Consider the following 18,973-nt stretch of genomic DNA (forward strand, 5'->3'; position numbering starts at 1 on the left):
CCTAGGTACTCTCTCTACTATTCGTTTCCCAGCTCCTTCCCGTTATCCAACCCGTGAACACCATCGCCCTAATCGTTTTGGTTGATTTAGTAGTACTAATCACCTTATTTCCCAGTTTTTATGTTATAATGACCTTTTAACTTCTCATCGGTCTTTTCTTGGAAAACTTGAGTCGATCTCTATCTCGCAGTCTGTGTTTGAGGCTCTCCAGAATCCCAAATGGGTTGCGGCTCTGCAAACTAAAATGACTACTTTGGAGCATAATCATACTTGGGATCTTGTCTCTTTACCTTCTGGTGAGATGGCTGTTGGGTGCAAGTGGGTTTTTACTGTCAAATACTTGGCTGATGGTACAGTGGCTGATGGTACAATATAAGGCTCATCTTGTTGGTAAGGGCTTTACATAGGTTTCTGGCAAGGATTTTGGGGCTACGTTTGCACCGGTGGCTAAATTGACCACTGTTCGTTTACTTACTTCCTTGGTTGGCTCTTCTTCTTGGCCCCTTCATTAACTTGATATCAATAATGCTTTTCTACATGGGAACTTACTTTAGACGATCTATATGGATCCTTCACCCGGGTTTTAGGCTGAGGGGGAGTATACTAGTAAGGTCTGTCGTTTACGTAAGTCTCTCTATGGCTTGAAGCAATCTCCTCGTGCATTGTTCTACCATTTCAGCTCTGTTATCCTGTAACATCCCAAAAATAATTACAAGTATTCATCTGCAAATGACTCATACAAGATGCCATAAACAAAATAATAGACTTTCATAAATCAGAGTTAAATTACAAAAGGAAATACATGCGATATACATTTATAAGCTCTACCCTGAATATACAGCATGTGATACCAACTTCATGATTAATCAATAAATGCCCTATAGGCTTACAGCTTTCCAAGACTAAGCTTGGTTACAACAAAAGAGAGAGTCATAAGCTCCATACATATAAAGCCCTAGGCTTCTACAAATATTAAATACAAAACAACAAAAAAAAAAAAAAAAAAAAAAAAAACAGAGCCTTCAACTTCCAGGTCCTCCCAAGTTAAGTCCTTGGATGAGGCATGTCACCAACACCTGAAAATGGTTTTCCTAAGTAGGCTGAGCCAAAGCTCAGTAGAGACAATTTAGCACAATATATGAATCTTAATAAAGATATATGTATGATGCACATGTTCAATGCCAAACATACATCTTAATCCATTTTATCTCAGTTCATTAGCTATATCCACTTCATTTAATTAACCAAACAGAGGATACACCCCATGGGTCTCCAACCAATATAATTATCATACAAATACATTTGCTTGCCATTTTATGAAAATTTCATCCGCGGGAATCGACACCCATGTATACGCTCAGTTTTTGGGACTTTCACCCTAGACACACAAGCCAAACTTAGTTTAACGGACTCCATCCTCTTTCTTCTCCCAAACATGGAGTCATAATCATGTCCAATGATAGCGACTAAGAAATTAGTTTCAATTCACCTAATTCTCATACAATTTCTATAACAAGTATGGCTATCCTCCACCGATAGCCCAAAACAGATATACAATTTCCACAACAGATAGATTATCCAAATTTCCGTAGGTGAGAAGTAATACATATCTAACTCCACTATTCATATAAATATCCATCTAATTTCATATTCCCAATACCAGTTTCATTTATTTATACAAAACAATTATTTGAGACATTTTAGGGCAAACCTCCTTTTTTCCAACATCCACTCAAGTACCAAAATCAATCATTTTAACATAGCACAAGCTCATATTTACTCCTTTAATCATTTCCAATACATTCATTCAAAAACCCCTCTTTTGATTTTAAACCAAAACCTTAGGTTTGTTCAAAATCATATCAAATCCCAATATTTCTTACACATCAACAAATAACTATGTTAAAACTCATAGAAGAGGATAGAAAGGCCCTACCTCAAGGTTAGGAGACTAGTAGAGCAAGGTGGAAATTTCAATGACGCTGAAACCAAGTTTCAATCAGATCAAAACGGAGCTCTAGTAATGCTAGCTTTTTCTCAAAAACACTAGGGTAGAGAACCCAATGGATCTAGGTGAAAATGTAGAGAGAATGTGAGTTTTATAAAGAGAGACTCTAGATCTAGGGTTTTGAAATGTTTTAGAGAAAGAAAGAGTTGAAAAAGTGATATAAAATGTCGTTGTTAAAATTTGATATACGCACAGTCTGCTCGAGCATAAGAAGTGACGCTCGAGCATCAAACATAATAAGTTGTTTCACTCGAATGCAAGAAGTGACGCTTGAGCGCAGAATGCACATTCCTAGTAGTTTTGCAGACAACATACCTATCGCTCGAGCGTAAGAAAGGCCGCTCGAGAGCCTACCCGCTCGAGCATAGGAAACTCCGCTCGAGCGTAGAATTCACCCTCCCAGTAGTTTTGCAGACCTTCAAAAGTACTGAGAGTTTACAAAGCCTGCTTGAGTGTAAGAAGTACCGCTCGAGTGGAGGAGCAAAATTTTGGGCAACAAGAGTTTGGAAACTAAGCAACCAACTTGTCCCAAACGTAACCACAACAATCTCATAGCCAAATTCAAGGAGATACAAGGCAAGCAAGATGTAAACAACAATATGAAACCATTAAACCCGAGTTTGGGATACAACAAGAGTTGGGTCAAAACCGGAATTGCAATAACCTCCCCTCTTTAAAGAATTTCGTCCCCAAAATTTCAAATCAAGTTTTAAGACTAAGTTAAAACCAACTACAACCGTAATGATACTCATTCAATTCCATCACCATGACCCACTCTCCAGTCATTCAATCCCATCAATATGATAAACGAATTCTCAATACTAAATACATAATTCATATCTCCAAAACATATACATTGTTCATAATAAACTCACATTTCCAAAACATAAACAACATATACCATGTTTCCATATTTCCAAAACATATACAATATTTTTATATTTCATTAACATAACACAATATAATACATGTTCAAACATTAACAAACAAGTCTAGATACTTCTTACGGACTTCCAACTCACGTTCCCAAGTTGCTTCCTTGACTTCATGATGTTTCCACAATACCTTAACCAAGAGAATTGTCTTGTCTCGCAAGACTTGGTCCCGAGTATCCAAAACTCTCCCCGGTCTCTCCTTATACAAGTCATCCTCATCTACCTCTAAATCGGTCCAATCTAACATGTGCAATGGATCGACTCATACTTTCGAAGCATGCTAATATGAAACACAACATGAACCCTGGAAAGTTGTGGCGGCAAGGCCAAATGATAAGCTACCTCTTCAATCCGCTCAAGGATCTCAAAAGGCCCAATGAATCGAGGGGACAACTTTCCATTCTTTCCCAACCTTATCAAACCTCTCCTAGGTAATATCTTCAAAAAGACATGATCTCCCACCTCAAAAGTCAAGGGTCTCCTCCTACGGTCGGCATAACTCTTCTGGCGACTCTAGGCCGTAACCAACCTTTTATGGATAAGTGCAACTTTCTTCATCATTTTTCGGACTAACTCTGGACCTAACATAGGTGCATCATCCACCTTGGTCCAACACATAGGGGATCTACACAATCGACCATACAAAGCCTCAAATGGTGCCATGCCAATACTCGATTTGGTGCCCAAGGCACTTTGTAGGCTCTGCCACAACTGAACCGTGAAGCGTGGATCTTGATCCGAAGTAATCGTCACTAGGACCCCGTGCAACCTCACTATGTCCCTAATGTAAAGGTCGGCAAGATAATGTACCAAGTCACTTACGCACTAGGTGTAAAGTGCGCCGACTTAGTCAACCAGTCAACTACCACCCAAATGGTATCACTACCCCGTTGAGTCCTCGGAAAGCCCACAACAAAATCCATCGTGACATTCTCTCACTTCCACTCGGCTATAGGCAAGGGTTGCAACAAACTCGCTAGCCTCTGATACTTGGCCTTCACTTGTTGACAAGTAAAGCATTTTGACACAGACGTAACCACATCTTTCTTCATTCCCTTCCACCAAAACTGGCGACAAAGGTCATGATACATCGTTGTCCCTTCCGGATACACCACAAGGCGTGAATGGTGAAACTCCTGGAGTACTTCCACTCGGCAAGACTCCGTACGAAAAGATGATCAAGGTATCTAACACTCGAGTCAGAGTACACGTTCAAATCTCTTTCTACCTTCCCACTGGAGATCTTCTCCCAGAGGAATTCTACCTCAAGGTCACCCTTCTATGCTTCCATTACTTGGTTCACAAGTGTAGGTTGTGCAACTACTAAAAACAAAGTTGCAGACTCAACAGACTCGCCAAGATGCAAGTCCAACTCCCTAATAGCACCTAACATCTCCCATTCCCAAATAGTAATACAAGTTACACTGTTAATGGATTTCCTACTCAAGGCATTGGCCACCGCATTGGCCTTTCCCGGATGATAATATAACTCAAAATCATAATCCTCTATGAACTCCATCCACCTCCTCTGCCTCAGATTCAAATCTTTCTGTGTAAACAGATATTTCAGACTCTTGTGATCAGAAAACAACTCAAACTTCTCACAATACAGGTAATGCCTCTAAATCTTCAAGGCAAAGATTACCACCTTTAACTCTAGGTCATAAGTAGGGTAGTTTCTCTCATGTGTTTTCAACTGCCGCGAGCCATAAGCTACTACCTTTCCCTCTTGCATCAAAACACAACCCAAACCTTCCCGTGAGGCATCACAATACATCGAATAGCCCAAATCCCTCCCCAGAATAATGAATACCGGAGCAGTGAAAAGTTTAACCTTAAGCTCTTGAAAAGACTTCTCACAAGTCTTATTCTGCACAAACTTAACTCATTTCCTCGTCAGTCTAGTTAACGGTGAAGCTAACCTAGAGAAATCCTTCGTAGACCGACGGTAGTACCTAGCCAACCCCAAGAAACTACAGATCTTAAAAGCATTCTTAGGTTGTTCTCAATCTTGCACTGTCTCTATCTTAGATAAATCTACAGTCACCCCTTCCCTGAATACTACTTAGCCTAAGAACTTAACTTCCCTCAGCCAAAACTCACATTTCCTAAACTTAGCATACAGTTTATGGGCTCTAAGCAACTCAAGCACTACTCGTAAGTGTTCCTTGTGCTCCTCAAAGGGTGAGTAAATCAAGATGTCGTCCACAAAGACGACCACAAAACGGTCTAGGAAATCACGGAAGATTCGGTTCATCAAATCCATAAACAAAGCTAGTACATTGGTTAGCCAGGGCATCACTAGAAGCTCGTAATGGCCATACCGCGTACAGAATGCCGTCTTCGGGATATCCTCCTCCCTCACTCTCAACTAATGATAACCTAATCTTAGGTCTATCTTAGAGAAGCAACAAGATCGCTTCAACTGATCAAACAAATCATCTATATGAGGCATTGGGTACTTGTTCTTAATAGTTATTCACTTCAACTTCCGATAATCTATACAAAGTCGCAACGCACCATCTTTTTTTTGGCAAAAAGGACCGGTGCTCCCCAAGACGAAGTACTAGGGAGGATAAAACCCTTATCTAACAATTTCTGGAGTTGAATCTTCAACTCACTCAACTCAGCAAGTGCAAACCTATAAGGTGCCATGGAAATCGGTGTCGTACTAGACACTAGATTAATAGTGAACTCGATCTCTCGATGAGGTAGTAAACTAGTAAGATCCTCAAGAAAAACATCCGAGTATTCACAAACCATCCTTGGCAACTTAACTCGGACCTCATCACACTAAGTACTCAGGAAGTTGGCAACAAGGCAACTAAGCTCACTCCGCCCACGTGGATCATACACTGGTGATAGGACTCTATCCACTTGTTCTCCCAAGAAATAAAAGTAATCACCGCTCATGGTACATACAGTAACCCTCTGACGATAGTAGTATATAACAGCCTGATAGGATGACAACCAGTCTATACCCAATATGACGTCAAAGCTAGACATATCAATCACTACAAATGCAAATGGAAGTTGGCAACCAGCAACCTCTATGCCACAACCCCGACACCCCTGCCTCAAAGTAACCTCACCACCAATAGGTGACTCTACACAGATAGGAGATGCTAACTGAGCCAACTCTAACCCCAAAACCAATGCAAATGTAAACGCAATAAATGAATGGGGTGCACTTGTATCAATCAACACATTAGCAATTGAATTGCAAAACAAGAAGGTACCTCTCACTACCGAAGGCGCTGGTACTAAATATGGCGCGGTAACAGCATACACACACCCTGAAGGTCTCTGCTCAACCTGTTCACACCTTGGAGCATAAGCCTGATGTACTAACTAAGCCAAAGAGTCTCCCTGAATGGCCCTCGAAGCCTGTGCTGACTATGCTGGCTGGTGACTCTGTGTCTACCTCGAACCTAATGCACCAAGTGTGCCACCCAACTGAGGGTAAAATCTCTTCATGTGTCCCACCTGTCCACACTGATAACAAGTGAGCAGCTACCTTTTTCCCTGACTGTGACTTTGAGAACGAGCTGAAGATGATGAAGACCGTTACCATTTTCCGCTCTACGAGCAAGCTGGAGACTTGTGGCCCAACTGGCCACACTTGTAACAAATGAAATCTCCCTGACTACCTCTCCTAGAACCTGAACTTGGTACTGAAAAAGTGGACTTCGACTGAGCTCCCTAGGACGACTGTGGATTAGAACTTCTCTACCTTTTACTGTCCCCATGAATATCCTGACTCCTCCTGGAGCCCCTCATCTTTTCTTCCTCCATCTACATCATGATCTCAAGATGAGTCGCCGCCTTCACAAGGCGTCCATAGTCTTTAATCATCAACTTGGCCACCTTAAACATGAGCCCAGTCCTCAACCTCTTCTCAGACTTCAAACAACGGCGTTCCTCTGTCGCCACTAACTCTGGTGCAAACCTAGAGAGGCTAGTGAATGTGGCCTCAAACTTGGCCACCAGAGTGTTCAACTGCACAAGCTTGAAAACTGATCTCTCAACTTCTCCCTAACTGTGAGAGGTAGAAACTTGTCCTAGAAAGCGTTGACAAAAGCCTCCCAAGTCACCCCAATGTACCCACGTGCATGCTTTATCCACTGACTCGCATCTCTTTTTAGCTGGAAGGATGCCGAGGTCACTCGCAACTGGTCGTCCTCGATGCCAAGCATCTCGAATGTTTTCACTATTTGTTCTAGCCACTCATCTACCTTCAGTGGCTCCTTGGGATCACCCACAAACTCATTCGGATTTGACTGGAAAAACTCTCGCTTCAAGAAAGACGGCCCTGCCTCAGTTACTTGGGCTTGGACTTGATTCTCAGCCCTAAGGATGTCTATAGACTCCGGCAACGCTTCGGCCATTTCGCAAGCTATGGCGTCCATGGCCTGTTGACCAACTGGTTTGGCCACATTGGCCTGGCCAATTCCTTCTTCTTGCACCATAATATCATCCGGTAAAGGCACTTCATGCCTTTTAGGACTACCACGCCTACCACCACCACGTCCACGTCCTGACATCCTAATGAAGGTAACAAAAGAGATTAGCACATTGACAAATGTGCCGAAGCTAACTCACTCGTGTCCTAATGAAGGTAACAAAAGAGATTAGCGCATTTACAAATGTGCCGAAGCTAACTCACTCACATCCTAAAGCAATAGACAATAATAATTCACTCTACATAAGCACATAGTCACATAAACACATACGAATTTCATTCCTAGACAATGACCGTCCCGCGACATTACCTGAGTTCCAATTAGAAACAACAGGGATCAAGTGCCTTTCTAATAGGACTTCTAGAAACCCGTAGACTCGATCAACATCCTAGAAATTAGATTCTATACCCACATAATCACATAAACATGTTATCATGTAAACACTTCGTACAAACTAAAGTCTCTATCAAGCGAGACAAACCCATTGTGATACTAACCACTTCACACGTACCCAAAGTATTCAAACCCAGTACGCTCTGATACCAAGTTTAACGTCTCAAAAATAATTACAAGTATTCATCTGTGAATGACTCATACAAGATGCCATAAACAAAATAATAGACTTTCATTAATCAGAGCTAAATTACAAAAGGTAATACATACGATATAAATTCATAAGCTCTACCCTGAATCTACAGCATGTGATACCAACTTCATGATCAATCAATAAATGTCCTACAAGCTTACAATTTTCCAAGACTAAGCTTGGTTACAAAAAAAAAAAAAAAAAAAAAAAAAAAAAAAAAAGAAAGAAAGAAAGAAGAAGAAAAGAAGAAGAAGTCATAAGCTCTATATATATAAAGCCCTAGGCTTGAAAAAATATTAAATACAAAAAAAATAATAAAATAGAGCCCTCAGCTTCTAGGTCCTCCCAAGCTAAGTCCTTGGAGGAGGTATCTTACTAGCACCTGAAAATGATTTTCCCAAGCAGGGTGAGCCAAAGTCCAGTAGAGACAAATTAGAACAATATATGAATCTTAACAAAGATATAAGTATAATGCACATGTTTAATGTCCAATGACAAAATCTTTTACAACTATTTTCCAAAACTATGTTATGCCAAACATACATCTCAATCCATTTTATATCAGTTCATTAGCTATACCCACTTTATTTAATCAACCAAACAGAGGATACACCTTATAAGTCTCCAACCAATATAATTATCATACAAATACATTTGCTTGCCATTTTACGAAAATTTCGTTCGTAGGAATCGGCACTTATGTATACGCGCGGTTTTTGGAACTTTCACCCTGGACACATAAGCCGACTTAGTTTAATGGAGTCCATCCTCTTTCTTCTTCCAACATGGTGTACATCTCATTTCTCCTCTTAAATATCATACGCATACAATGTATATAAATCATAATCATGTTCAATGATAACGACTAAGAGATTAGTTTTAATTCGCCTAATTCTCATGTAATTTCTACAACAAGCATGGCTATCCTCCACCGATAGCCCAAAACAAATATTTTTAAACAGATATACAATCTCCATAACAGATAGATTATCCAAATTTCCATAGGTGAGAGGTAATACATATCTAACTCCACTATTCACATAAACATCCATCTAATTTCATATTCCCAATACCAATTTCATTTATTTATACAAAATAATTATTCGAGACATTTTAAGACAAACCTCCATTTTTTCCAACATTCACTTCAAGTACCAAAATCAATCATTTTAACATAGCATAAGCTCATATTTACTCCCTTAATCATTTCTAATACATTCATTTAAAAAGCCCTCAAATCAAAACCCTAGGTTTGTCCAAAATCACCTCAAATCCCCATATTTCTTACACTTAACAAATAATTAAGCTAAAACTCATAGAAGAATATAGAAAGTCCCTCCCTCAAGGTTACGAGACGAGCAAGACAAGGTGAAAACTTCAACGACGCCGAAACCAAGTTTCAATCTGATCAAAACGGGGCTCTAGGAATGCTCTAGCTTTTTCTAAGAAATACTAGGGTAGAGAACCCAATGGATCTAGGTGAAAATGTAGAGGGAATGTGAGTTTTAGAGAGAAAGACTCTAGATCTAGGGTTTTGAAATGTTTTAGAAAGAGAAAAAGATGAAAAAGTGATGTAAAATGTGATTGTTATGATCTGATATACGCACAGTCCGCTCGAGCATCAGACACAATAAGTTGTTTCGCTTAAGCGTAAGAAGTGACGCTCGAGTGCAGAATGCACACTCCCAATAGTTTTGCAGACAACATACTAATCGCTCGAGCACAAGAAAGGCAGCTCAAGCGCCCACTCACTCAAGTGTAGGAAACTTTGCTCGAGCATAGAATACATCCTTCCAGTAGTTTTGCAGACTTGCAAAAGTACTGAGAGTTTACAAAGCCCGCTCAAGCGCAAGAAGTGCCGCTCAAGCAGAGAAGCAAAATTCTGGGCAACAAGAGTTTGGAAACTAATAACTAACCTATCCCAAATGCAACCACAACAATCCCATAGCCAAATTCAAGGAGATACAAGGGAAGCAAGATGTAAACAATAATATGAAACCATTAAACCCGAGTCTAGGATACAACAAGAGTCGGGTCAAAATCAGAATCGCTATATATCCATGAATTTTATTCAGTGTCACTCCGACTATACATGCTTTATTTGTCATCAGCCCAATGGTCGATGTATTATTTTGTTGGTCTATGCGGATGATATCATCCTTACAGGAGATGACACCATTGGTATTGCTAAGGTAAAACAGGAGCTTAGTAGGGTATTTCGCATCAAGGACTTGGGTCCTCTCAAATATTTCTTAGGGATTGAAGTAGCTTGTTCTCGTAGTAGGATATCATTGTCCCAATAGAACTATACTTTGGATCTTCTTCAGGACACCGGAGATTGATAGGACGTTTGATCTATTTGACTAATACACGACAAGATTTGACATTTGCTGTGATTGTGGTTAGTCAGTTTATGTATTCGCCTCGTATTGCTCACCTTGATGATGTTCACCACATTTTGAGATATCTCAAGTCATGTCCAGGTTTGGGTTTATTCTTCAATGGTGGGATTCAAACAAGATTGTCCTATTTTACTGATGCAGACTATACAGGCTCTTTGACTGACAGACGTTCAACTTCTGGGTATGCACTTTCCTTGGTACCCATCTTCTGTCATGGAAAAGCAAAAAACAAGCGGTTGTTTCTCGATCATCTGCTGAAACTGAGTACCGAGCCATGGCTCATGGGACATGTGAGTTACTATGGCTTTGGTCTATTCTTACTGAGTTAGGCTTTGAAGAGAATATTTCCTCCAAGCTATTTTGTGATGATAAGTCTACCATCTTACATGCCTTTGTGCTTCATGAGCATACTAAGCATATTGAAGTTGATATTCATTTCATCCAAGAAAAGGTTCGAGCTGGCATTGTATGTCCCTCGTTTGTTCCATCCTCTAATCAGATTGCCGACATCTTCACCAAATCTGTAGGACCATCCTTACTTCGGTCTTCTATTGGCAAGCTGGGTTTGGTTGGCATCTTTGATCCAGCTTGAGAAGGAGTGTTAGAATATAGAATATTGTATATTTAGGAGATCCTGTGATTTCTATAAATTACGGTTATTTAGGGATTTGATTTCAGGATTTGATTATGTAATTATTTAATTCATTTTTCCGGTGTATCTTATATTTATTATATATAGACATGGTCTCACCCAAATTAGGGTAAGCCAATTTTGTACAACTTTCTTTTGATAGTTTAAATGAATCTTGGACAACACGAGGACATGTTTCATTAAAATGCTTATGATGTATGATTGTGAAGTTCACTCTTGAAATCAAATTATGAGAGATTTGTTCGAGTAGCGAACATTATGAAGGTTTTTTTTTTTTTTTTTTTCCCTTTCCTCTTCTCAAATTCAACATCCAAGCACAACCTAAGAAAAAAGAGTTCAGAAATAGCATTCCCAACAAATGAGACAAAGTGAGGTTTAGTCTAAGAAAAGAGTTGTTCAATGATGCGTCAAACAACTAACCTAGCCAAATGGGAATAGGACATATTTGAGCTAGAGGAGAAAAAAATTAGCTCACTTCATTTCTACTTTCCCTTTTCTTTTCTTTTCCTTTACAAATCCACAACCAAGCACAATCTAAGGAAAAAGAGAGTTCAAAAACAAGTTTCCGAACAAAAATGAACAGCTAATCTTATTTGCCAAATGATAATATACATTTTATCAATTGCCAAATGATATATACATTGTTAGTTGATGTCATGCATTACAATAATATGTTTTCGATAACAAGGCATGTTATGCAATCTAATGCGAATAAAAATGTATAAAAGATTGTCCATGACTCCACAGATCACTAGGAAAGCAGAGATTGTTTCTCAAAAATGCACCGGCTAAGAACGAACAAATGCAAAACCCAAAACCTCATACAATTTTTTTTGTAAAATCTCAATGATTTCAAAAAGCTTGAGAATTAAGGAGCAAATGAGAGCAATGCTCAATCTAACTAAAAACTTACATCATTTTGATTCTTTTATAGTTTGAAGCAGAATCTTGGATCCCTTTTCCTGTCACAGAATAAGGTGCTGATGCTGAACAAAGAGGGGGAGACTTGTCAATATATGCATGACTTTCATTGCCATTCCAACACAAAATCACCCAATTAGTACAGGCATGCGACCAACTATCACTTGTTGAGCATGATTTAAATAAATTTTAAAAAATTAAAAATAAAAATAACTGTGAGACATATTAGATAGCACGATAGTTGGATCCAATTGGAACGAAGGTTACCTAGGGCGAGGGTTAAATGAAATGAACCGTCTGAATATTTAGTAGTCGCCTGATTCAAGAGAACAACCTGTTTTGATGGGGGTAAGAAAAGGATTAAAAAGAGTTCAACAAACCTGTAAGGGAAAGAGCTTGAGAAAATGTGCATTCATTTATTAAGTATAGACTATACACAAGTAATTTACCACAGGCATTCAGTAGATGACAAGTTTCAGCGATGATATAATAAAATCATAATATATATGACTCTGAATAAGCATAATCCTATAAAAGGCAATTGACAAATGGGTGCAAAAATACCAAGATTTTCATTCTTTCGTAGCATGCTGAAAATATTTTCTCTAGGAGATTTGGTAAACATATTAACAAATTGATAAAATATCAAAAGAGGAAAATAACTTATTGTAAATAAAAGGAAAACTTGAAAGACAACGTTCTTCTCCCACCAATTGAAATTCCATACACTTGAGCTCTGGCATGAAAAAATTTAAATAAAAATAAAAATAAAAATAAATTTTAAGGCATGGCAAACAAACATAAAATTCTTACCGCCAAACTGTACTTTTTCGCAAGTTTCATCAAAAAAAGATTTTTTTGATGGCCAGAAACACCCCTAAAGCGTAAGTTTCATCAACTTTAAGGCTATTCCACTGAGTAATCTAATTCTGAGCACCATGTCCTCAAAATCTTGACGGAAGAGGAAAGTTACACTATCAATAATAACGACCATAACTTGTGAAAAAGTTAGGTTACTGAAATAGTGACGTGAGTGACAAGTAACAAATATACTACATGAAGCCAAAGTAACAATAATAACAGTGAGAAAATAACCTCATGCTTATAGAAAAGCAGTCAAAACAATAGAACATTGATGGGTTGTTAAGGTGTTCGAAATAAGAGGCTTATGTATATTTTATTGCCACTATCAGAAAGAGGGGGAAAATATAGATGAAGAAATATCATGTATATACATATTTAGAACTCGTTTGGGATGTCTCATTGGGGCTAAAATAGGCTTATAAGACAAAATAGGCTATTTTTAACCAAATAGGATAAAATATCACATCCAACCTATAATCATTTCATTTTTTCTTTCACAAAAGTTTAAAAAAAAAAAGCCAAAAAACCTATCCCAAACGAGACTTTTCAACCCCAGGCTAAAATAGCCAAAAAGTTAAAAAATCAAAAAGTCAACCCACATTCTAGGGGTGCAATTCGGGTGGGTTTGGTCGGGTTGGGAGGTTGTCCAAGCCCAACCCAAGTTGTACTGAGATCTGCCCAGGCCCGTCCAAGCCCGAATTATAACCCAAGGTTGCCTGCCCAAGCCCGACCCGAGTTAAACCCGAATTGCCTAAATTGCCCGAATTGCATTTTTTTATTTTTTTATTTTGCACTTGCATTATTAAAATTTGACACTATTTACGTTTTTTTATATATAGAAAATCATTAATACTATGAAAACAAATAATTTATATAATGTAAGAGAGATGCCGTTATATTAGTCTTTACAATTTATGAGTGAAAATAAAAAATAAAAAAATAAAAAGTATAATTTTATGTTATTTGTATATATAATATATATTCAATATGATTTAATAATCTAAATTACTTTAATATTATGTAATGGCTAATAATTTATATATATATTTGATATTTTTATATATCTATATATGTACAATTCGGGCTTCGGGTTGCTTGGGTTGTTTGATGTCTTTGTCTAAGCTCGTCCAAATTTAATTCGGGCTTCTAAATTTTTGCCAAAACCCGTACTGAATTTGAAAATATCTTTTCCAAGCCCTAAAAAAATTCAAGTTGGGTTCGGGTTGCTTGGGTTGAGCCTACCCAAGTTACACCCCTATCACATTTCAAACGAGCTCTTAATATGTTGCCAGGAAAAATTAGTTCGTGATATTCTCTAATTTGAGACAACTACAATCTTTTGCATATCCATAAACAATGTTTTTGCTATCTATCAAAACAAATTTAAGAAGTTGCTTGTGTTCTCATGGTAATTGTTAGGAAAATGCTATATATATTATAATCCCATTTCTTACTAGATTTTTTCATCTCCATCACAAAGTGAGTGGGTCCTGTGTGCATTTGTTAACGTGGGACCCATTGCCTTATGTCCAAGATTGATAAAATGGGGTAAGAAATATGATTAGTATTACTCTAATTGTTATCATTGAAATTTTGAATGTTAGCCAATTTGGAAGTTATACGGCAGTGAAAATTTTAACTTTCAAAAATCAATTGGTAAGCTAAAGAACATAGATTAAGAGAAAATCATCATGAGAAGAGAGAACATAATTGCCTATAATTTGTAAGACCAGGCAGATGCAATCTTCCACTAAGATGTTACATGGCACATATTTGAAAGTAACACATGCATTATATAGCTACATCTTTATGCTCCGAGATGAATTTCTCCAAGTAATTTATCATAGCAATTTGCTTTGTGTAACTGCAAATACGAAAATATAATATATTATTTAAGAAATCCTCGGGCTGCATCTGAACCTGACAGGCTTGAAATTTTTTCCATAAGGTATAATATTCCAACACATCCTCCATACATGCTTCCGCAATTTGTAAAGCATGTTCCACCATAAAGCTGCCTTCTGTGTCTACAAACAGAAAAGCAAAATGTTTTGAACTCAAAGTTAGGAGAACAATGGAGTAAGTATCTAAAGGTCATTCATGAACTTATGTTACAACACGTACCTATATAAATTGCCTTGCCTCCAAGACCACCGCAATCAAAAGGAATTTGAATATTCACTGCAAGTGGAATCCTGTAAATTCCATTATATCTTAATGGCAAAAGAAAACCCAACATAGACAAACTTAATTTGACAACAACCCACGCCCAATTGTGTTTGCCAATGCTTAAAACTCCACCTATCAAGATCAAGAAAACATCTCGTCACTAGCAGAAGACAAGTCTAGTCAATAAATGAAAGTAAAAACTTAATGGAACTGTCACGACCCAAGCATGTCCCTAAGAGTTTGGATCATAACCGGCTAGTAATTACTTGATTACCTACTGCCTCAAACAAAAATACAGAATAAGTACAATAATGGGGCCATAAGCGGAAGCATATCGCATACAAAGAAATCCATTGAGCTGTGCCAATATGATCAAAATATACATTGTTTATATCATAGTGCATCACAACATATTTACATGTCCATGCAAAAGTTTATAGTGGTGGGCGAGGGTCGGTTACGGCCACGGAACCTCCAATCTGTCATCAGTCCGCCAGATTGGCGGATTGGAGAAAATCAATCCGCATCCATCCGCCAATTCGGCAGATGTGGATTGAGTGGATTGGCGGTTTGGCGGATGGATGCGAATCGGTTTGGTGGTTTAAAATTTTATAAATTTTCAACATAATTCAACTTGTGCACTTCCTTAAAAAAAAAAAAAAAAAAAAAAGAAGAAAGTATTACAGTCAATGACTTAAAAAAATATTACATACACTGCATGCCTCATCCAAAGCAAGAAAGTTTGAAACTTTAGAATATCACAATTACAACATGCATCATCCATATAAAGTATTACAATCTGTGGTTCTTAAAATATAAAAACAATTCAAACCACCAAAACCATAAACAGAGCAGTAGTAGAAATTGTATGTTTCTGTATTGTTACATCTATATTTATTTTTGAAAATAAAAACCAACCAGCATATATCATATTTTCTATTTATTATTTTTAGAGATAGATTTAAAAACCAAAAAATATAGATAAATAATACATTTATTTTTTTTCAATTCAAAAAAGATATTCAAGTTGAAAACTTTTTTTCAACAGAATATTTAAACTCTTTTTTAATTGAAAACACAAATAGAATATTTAAACAAACTGAAAATACAAAGTCTTATAAACTACTAGGGTGCTCGCAGTTTGACGGTTCGGTTGCGGCCAAAGGAATCTCAAATCCACCATTCGTCCGTCAGATTAGCAGATTGGAGAAAATCAATCCGCAACCGTTCGTTCGTCATCACACATCCGTCCAAAATGCGGCGGATCGGTTCGGTTCAATCGATTTTGGTGGATCGGTATATCCGCTGCCCACCCCTAAAAGTTTATGTACCAAAGTATAGTTTACATAACCTAGGACCATCATAACAAAGTTAACACAAAAGTCATATCAAAAAAGTAAGTTAAAAGAAAAAAAGACAGAGGCTCCATCGTGGAGACTTGACCACTCGGGTTCACAAACAACTCCTGGTGCAGACCCTATGGTTGGGCTCCATGTTGCTGATCACCTATATATACATACATACATACGGAGTGAGCGAAACTCAATAAGTAATAATAAAGTAAAGAGGGTTAAATGAATGAGCACGAGTTGTACAAGACTATAATAACTGAGGACAAAACTTTCCAAGGTATAACTTCCACACCACATTCATGATCACATTGCGGAATGGCCCCGGGGCCAACATAGTACAGAATAGCCTTGGGGCTATCATATAAACAGAACAGCCTAAAGCCTAGCATATAGATAGAACGACCTTAGGCCCATCACTTTATCAGAACGGCCTCAGGCTTGTTAAACCGAACGGCCTTGGGCCCATTACATTATCAGCTCGTCAGAATGACCTTAGGTCCAAACAAATCATATCAGAATAGAATGGTCTTGGTCCCAAACATATCATAGTATAGCAGAACGACCTTAGGTCCAGACTGTATATATCATATCATATTCATGAAACTCATTCATTTCAAAACATAATGCAAATTACAGATGGCAGATCCTTTAAGAAGGAAAATAAGTACTTTAAAACTTATCTTTACAATACTATTACTCACAGTGATATTGGCCTTGCGATGGTCCTTCCGGCAGGCAACCTACACATCATAACACATATACAAATTCAGTAAACCATTCATTCATTTCTTTGTCTTTTCCTTTATTTAATCGTTTACGATTTGTTCATTTTCTGTTTATCTTTAAACATTCTAGAGGGTCTACTGCTCGTGTGCATTCATTGCACAACGATGCTTTGATTTGTTCTATTTTCTGCACGTTCAGCTGTGAGCCTCGCACGTGTGGTTTTGGGCTTTTTTGGGCAGTCCAAAAATTGTCTTAACCTTAAGCTTTTAAACTCATATTCAAGCCAAAATTCATACAAATCCACTTCAAAAACATGACATATGTACATAATCAAAGTGTATTTCAAACTCAATTGAATAAAAACTTGCTTAAATTTTAAAATCAAACCCCTAGCTTTCATTAATTGATGGATTTCTTCATTTTCTTTCAAATTCACTTACATCTTCATTAAGTATTTAATTCTTGAGCTAAAATCTTGCAAAAGCTAAAGATTAGGGTTCAAGTTCTCACAAACAATCTCAAGATAAACAAATATGAAGATATTCAATCATAAATCAAACAAATCCAAGGGATTCAATTTCCATTCCATAACTATAATTCAATTAAGCTTTTAATTCCAAAACCCTAACTATTTTGAGTGTGAAATCTCCATTTCAAGGCTTGATTTTAAACAAGTGAAGAGATATTCCAAGAGTTTGAGTTAATTTTACTCACCTTGAGCTCAAGCCTTGAATTTCCCTTTCAAATCCCCATGCTTCCAAGCCTTGACTTAATCTTTTCTTTCCTCCTCTTGCTTTCCCTCTCTAGAACTCTCAACAAGATATTTTGAGCTTAAGTCTTAAGTTCTCTAAGGCTCTCTCATATATCTATCTTATATTAAGTTAGAAGCATAGGTTAATTAATCATAAGTCAACTCCTTAGCTTAATTAAATGTATTTAATTCATTACAAATCAAATTTTTACAAAACTCCATATTAGGCCTTAAAAATCATGTTGATCATAAATATCAAGTCAGTTTTGTTTTCTGACATCTCTAAGATCTTCAATTTTCAGCTCAAAGCTCTAATCTCAACAGATTTTGCTACACTAAACAATAGAAATTCACAAATCATATCATTCACATAATTAAGCATGCAATTCCATATCTAACACATAATCATATGGATAATTAAATAATGAAAGCATATTATGGAGTCAGGTTATCACAGGAACAATGTCAGGATATAGTAATAATTGATAATTTTAGAGAATTTCAAGATTAGAGAATGATTTTGATATCATCCCCTTTTTATATTAATGAACATTAATAATTACAAAGGAGCCCTATAGAATAATTATAATTGAATAATAACCTAACTAATAATATACTATTCTAACACTTCTCCTCAAGCTGATGTGAAGATATCTTTGATGCCCAGCTTACCTAGGATGTCATGCAATGGCTTACTCCCAACTCTCTTGGTGAGGATGTCAGTGAGTTGTTCACCAGACTGCACAAATGGAGTACATATTGTGCCACTAGTGAGTTTCTCCTTAATGAAGTGGCGATTAATCTCAACCTGCTTTGTCATGTCATAAAAATATATATATTATATATAATCATTATATGATAATCCAACTACAATTTATTTATATTTAATTTTTAAATAAATTTTATATAATTTATATTTCAACATATTTTTATTTTCCAAATGAATATAAAAGAAAATTAAATAGTTAGAATTATTTTTAATTTTATGTTAGTAATTCTTCTTCCAATTTAACTATTATTTTTACAATTAAAATGAGTATTCATTTTACTATTTAATATATATCATACAAAATTATTATGTGGTAATTTCACTTTTATAATACGATAAACTAAAATTATCAAAATTCACAAATAATTTAACTAA

At 37.0% G+C, this 18,973-nt stretch overlaps 1 protein-coding gene across 5 annotated transcripts; it reads right to left on the reverse strand.

Annotated features, from left to right (window-relative positions):
- Nucleotides 1–749: 749 nt before the first annotated feature.
- LOC114283842 (DNA repair protein RAD51 homolog 3-like) lies at nt 750–17,926 on the reverse strand. Of its 5 annotated transcripts, none has more exons than XM_082894285.1 (7): nt 17,793–17,926; nt 17,054–17,092; nt 14,956–15,132; nt 14,752–14,858; nt 12,235–12,301; nt 11,960–12,032; nt 750–1,076 (listed from the first exon to the last, which is right to left on the reverse strand). In XM_082894285.1, exons 3-7 carry the CDS (start codon nt 15,068–15,070, stop codon nt 1,067–1,069), a joined length of 372 nt encoding a protein of 123 aa, XP_082750411.1. In that variant the 5' UTR covers nt 15,071–15,132; nt 17,054–17,092; nt 17,793–17,926; the 3' UTR covers nt 750–1,066. The 5 variants fall into 5 exon arrangements, with proteins under 5 accessions (XP_082750411.1, XP_082750410.1, XP_082750408.1 ...); XM_082894284.1 differs by having other exon boundaries at nt 997–1,100; nt 14,752–14,852; XM_082894282.1 differs by having other exon boundaries at nt 997–1,100.
- Between the last annotated feature and the right edge of the window lie 1,047 nt (nt 17,927–18,973).

This window comes from Camellia sinensis, chromosome 11 (assembly GCF_055761805.1).
Source record: "Camellia sinensis isolate YWXY chromosome 11, ASM5576180v1, whole genome shotgun sequence".
Lineage (NCBI taxonomy): Eukaryota > Viridiplantae > Streptophyta > Magnoliopsida > Ericales > Theaceae > Camellia > Camellia sinensis.

Bases quoted from the DNA above. Each gene is read 5' to 3' on its own strand.
- LOC114283842 (XM_082894282.1), bottom strand. From the start codon at position 15,070: ATGTTGGGTTTTCTTTTGCCATTAAGATATAATGGAATTTACAGGATT. The intron at 14,859-14,955 runs GTACGTGTTGTA...TTCTGTTTGTAG, and splicing joins AGGCAAGGCAATTTATATAG to ACACAGAAGGCAGCTTTATG. The intron at 12,302-14,751 runs GTTCAGATGCAG...CCATCAAAACAG, and splicing joins AAAAATTTCAAGCCTGTCAG to GTTGTTCTCTTGAATCAGGC.